Source organism: Corylus avellana, chromosome 11, assembly GCF_965113065.1.
Source record: "Corylus avellana chromosome 11, dhCorAvel1.hap1.2, whole genome shotgun sequence".
In the NCBI taxonomy this organism is placed as follows: Eukaryota; Viridiplantae; Streptophyta; class Magnoliopsida; order Fagales; family Betulaceae; genus Corylus; species Corylus avellana.
Window position 1 is genome coordinate 6,291,695 of NC_142500.1, and position 4,368 is coordinate 6,296,062.

At 36.4% G+C, this 4,368-nt stretch overlaps 1 protein-coding gene across 1 annotated transcript; it reads right to left on the bottom strand.

Annotated features, from left to right (window-relative positions):
• Positions 1–3,921, bottom strand: ARPC3 (actin-related protein C3). The gene is made up of 5 exons (XM_059576436.2): positions 3,784–3,921; positions 3,509–3,600; positions 3,181–3,289; positions 2,742–3,011; positions 1–323 (listed from the first exon to the last, which is right to left on the bottom strand). Exons 2-5 carry the CDS (start codon positions 3,509–3,511, stop codon positions 181–183), a joined length of 525 nt encoding a protein of 174 aa, XP_059432419.1. The 5' UTR covers positions 3,512–3,600; positions 3,784–3,921; the 3' UTR covers positions 1–180.
• Positions 3,922–4,368: the final 447 nt, after the last annotated feature.

The following is a 4,368-nucleotide window of genomic DNA, read 5'->3' on the forward strand; positions in this document are numbered from 1 at the left end:
ATAAAGAAGTTGGTCCTTTATACAACTGTAATATTGCACAAGGGTGCATTATCCCCAAGTTCAATTACTTGGTTCAAGATTCTTCAAAGAAAAAGAAGGCAACCAGGGAGTAGCTAAGCCCACACTCAATTTATACTCAACTCACAAGAAGCAAGCATGCTACCTGATTTCGCACAATGTTCATGGTACAATGATATTCATGAATTTCCTTTTGGCAAAAGCCAACCACCATTTATTTGGAGTGCCATTGGGTCTATATGCAACACTCAATAATCTCCCACTTGTTTCCTCCCTTATCTGCTTCAAATAATTCCTCAGCAGATCTGCATTCAACAATCAGAAAATTAAAATTGTGAAGAATATTTAATGCTGAAGGAATCAATCTCACATGGAAGCAGGGGTGTTTATGCAGAAGAGCAAAACCAAAATTTCTCGTCCGATCATATATCAACATTCCAAATATCAAAATGATTCTCTAGTCTCAACATTCAGCTGTCATCTTAATAATAAAACTACATTAATTTAACGTAAGTTTATCAATCAAAATGACAAATGGGTTTGAAATTTTCTTGATAAGTTTCTCTATGCAGGAGCAATTCAGTGAAGTGATGTATTTACAAACCACTTTGGAATAACAAGGATCAATAATTTGGCGCAGAAATGATACTCAAGAGTTCCAAGTTGAGATATACCGGTCTCAACTATTGAAGAAAATGTGCCAAGCCTCCAACTCCATAACCTTCTAAGGATGCGAAAAATCTCATGACACATGTCATAGTTAAAAATACAAGGCCGTACATTCATTCACCTTAATAAATAAAAATCACACAAGTAACTCACTGTTAAATTCTGTTAAAGTAAACTATTAAATCCAAAAAACAAATGTAGGCAACAGAGCCAAAATTTTGGGCCACTGCAGCAGCCTGAGCAAAGGAAAACCAGTCAATTAAATCCAGATTGGAAAAACCATCCACATACTGAAAAAATTTCCATTTCCACAATGAAAAATAAAATACAGAGAGACTTCACATTCCCTTAGGATATTTGATAACCAACAAGAAATGGTTAGTCTTAATATTTAGTAATGGTCCACTGTTGTGAAAACACCTTAAGTGATGAAGGAATCTACAGCATCACTTATACCACATCAATCACTAGATAGACAATGCCATTTCTAAACAGTAAGGTGTCAAGGCCCATGCAAGATGTAAATCATTGGAATATTTTAAGATTAGTACTTCCATTGAGATGTAGTTTTAAAGACTGTACATCAGATCTTGCAAAATGGGCAGTAAGAGCTTGTAGACAACCAAAAACCACCTCCCTTCTCGTCTATGTCGAAAACTTAAAGCTAAGGATATTTGAGTAGTGTCAAAAAGGGAAAAAATAATACTATTAAAAACATTGAGCATTATTTTCGGACCACAAACTATAAACCAATAATGAAAATGCCATAGAAAGCAGAATAAGTGGACTTTCTTCAAACAGGAGGACAGCAAATAAGTTTGCATACTCGATAACCTGAAAAAAATAACTTGGAAGAGCACAAAAGGGAAAATTGAATCTATGATTCTTTCTATATGTACTATTCATATCATAGTAACAAGTTAAGAAACAATATAAAATTATGGGTTCAAACCAGTAGATCCAACACCATACTTTTTGATGAATAATAATTTATTAGAAGAAGAGGCAAAGCTCTTGTACATGAAAAGTATACAAGAAATGTAGCCGCGCAAATGGTGTCAAAAATCTAAAAAGTAACAAAATCGACAAGATTTGAAGAGGAAAAATTATGAACATAAGACACAGCTCAATCTAACAGAGATCTCAAAAAGAAGGATTTTAAACATAGCAGATTAGACTCATAGTCCTCAAATAGGCACCAATTTCTTTCTCTCTAGGTGCTCCACATTAATAAAGTGAGGAAAACTTTCTAGATGGCCTCTTTGGAGTGTCCTTGCCCTTGAGTTTTCCAACAATTAAGCAGCTCTAGGATATTGCTAGACATGACCCACGAAACTCTTACCGAAACTCCGAATAAGTTGTTTCCAATTATCAAATCTCGCTAGTAAACTTACAATGAATTAGGAGGTAGTTTATGGTCTTCTCATTCTTTTTGCATAAGCAACACCAATTAACAAGAGTAAGACCCAGCCTCTTAAGATTATCAATCGTGAGGATTTTACCCAAAGCTACCATCCAAGTATAGAAAGCAATGCGAGGTGGATCTTTCACCTTCCATGAAAACAGTCAAGACTTTCCCAAAACTGTAAAGAGTTATAGTAGCTCTTCACTTCAAAGCCATGATTGCATGCTGGGGTCTACAATATTTTATCCCTCTCTACCAGATGGGTTTTCGAAGAGTACAAGGTCAAGGAATACGACAAGAGACTCCAACTCTCACAATCTTGAGGATTAAAAACTAGAAAAATTCAAACTAGGATGTTTACTCTATAGATTCAAACAATAGTCTAGAGGTTTTGAACTGAAATTTGTAATAAATCGTCCAATTTTGGGATGAAGCTACATCTGAATTTCCTTATAAATTATCCAGATAAAAAAAACACATAAATCAAGTTTCTTAACTGAGCTTCAAAAATATTACAACAATCCTAAACTATAAAGAAATAGAAGTCAACCAATACAAGAATAACCAATATGAGAAATGAGGCAAGCAACATGAAAATAAGCTCTCTGACATACATTGTTATACAAAACACAAAGACAAGGAGTTTCACCTGCTTCCTGCTTAGACTGAGGAAGGGGAAATAGGCCTGGAAAAGGAAAACCAGACTCCCCGGGGACCGGAACTTTTTCCAGACCCAAGTTGATGATCGCCTTGGTTCCTTCAGCCAAAGTTCTGCAACCTCCGAGCCTCTTCAAAGCCACATTAATGTATAACGTCAAATAGATGAGAAGCTTGTCCGCCGAGCTCTTAATATCAAAGTTTCGGAAGAAAACATTGGCGCGAAAGAATGTGATTGCTTCATCAACAATATCAGTTCTATCTGCATGCAAAGATACCTCAATATTACATGTATGTGTCTATTCCATACATGGCAACTCTCATGGCCCAGCCGACATGAGTATTAAAATTTTATTTGCATTTCTCTTATAAGAGAATGAACCAATTAAAACAGTTGTTCAGCATAGGCAAAAGACAATGCAAGTAAAAACCTTGATCAGAAGCTGGAGCAGGACCCTTTATATGGCTTTTTAGAGGGAGTAGAGGGCACCCACAAGCATTAGTAATACCCTCTTCATCCACAAAACTAGAGTGATAAACCTGCAATCACAACCATCTCTTAAATTTCCCATTTCAGAAAATTAAAGTTCCACATTTGTTGATTCCATGCAAAAACAGAAAAACAAGAATCAACAAGAAAATAATTCAAGTAACCCCCCCCCCCCCCCCCCCCCCCCCCCCCTCAAAAAAAAAAAAACATATGAAGCTAACTGAATCAGCGTCAAAATTAAACTTTATCTACTGGAGTTCGATCCATACCATGTTTCTCTTTTTCCAGATAAATTGATGTCTTACTACAACAACACAATCGGAGCTCAACAATCAGACTTTTCCAAAACAACCCAATAATTCTGCAAAGAACATCATTGCCGCACAACATTAACGTGTCAATTTTGGGATGAAAAAGAAAACAGATTGCGATTGAAGCAAAAGCAAAAGATCATCTAAAACTCTTTTAAGCAAATAATTTCTGTTCTAAAAATGATAATGATTGTGCAATGGATAGGAATTTACAATTCAGGGTCTGAGATTACCTGAATTTGTTTTCACCCCTCTCTCTCGATCGGATCGGAAATGGACGGAACAATGAAAGGTGAAATCGGACTGCCCTTTACTTGAGTGGTGGTGGGTGGAAGTGATCTGATAATTACATTACGAACTAAACGACACCCTTTCGGCTCTTCAACGACGCTTTTACGACAACCGTGTCTAGGAGTGGGCATAACCCACCCGTACCCACATCCCCGTCCATACCCGCCCCGGAAATACCGGTTTTTTGGTTGCAAAATGGATACACGGGCCTTTCTAGTTTATCTCTACCTACTTCTACCAGCTTCTCCAACTCAGTAAAGGAAATAAAAAGACTAGAAAAAAAAAAAAAAAAAAAAAGAAAAAAAAAAAAAGAAGGAACAAGAAAGTTTCTTACCGTGTGGGTTATATTTAGGGGTGGACATATTAATCATTTACCGCTTATCGACTTTAACTGAATTGATATTAACCGCCTACCGTCAGAACTCGGTCGGTAATCAGTTAAGGATTTTTATACCGACGTCAGTTCAGATTGGTTAATTGCAACCCCTTATCCACAGCAACATCCCAATTAATTTTATACATACGTG

Excerpts from the sequence above, each read along its gene's own strand:
- ARPC3 (XM_059576436.2), bottom strand. Across the intron at positions 3,012-3,180 it reads TGCTCCAGCTTCTGATCAAG|ATAGAACTGATATTGTTGAT; the intron begins GTTTTTACTTGC and ends CTTTGCATGCAG. Across the intron at positions 324-2,741 it reads TCAGTCTAAGCAGGAAGCAG|ATCTGCTGAGGAATTATTTG; the intron begins GTGAAACTCCTT and ends TGTTGAATGCAG.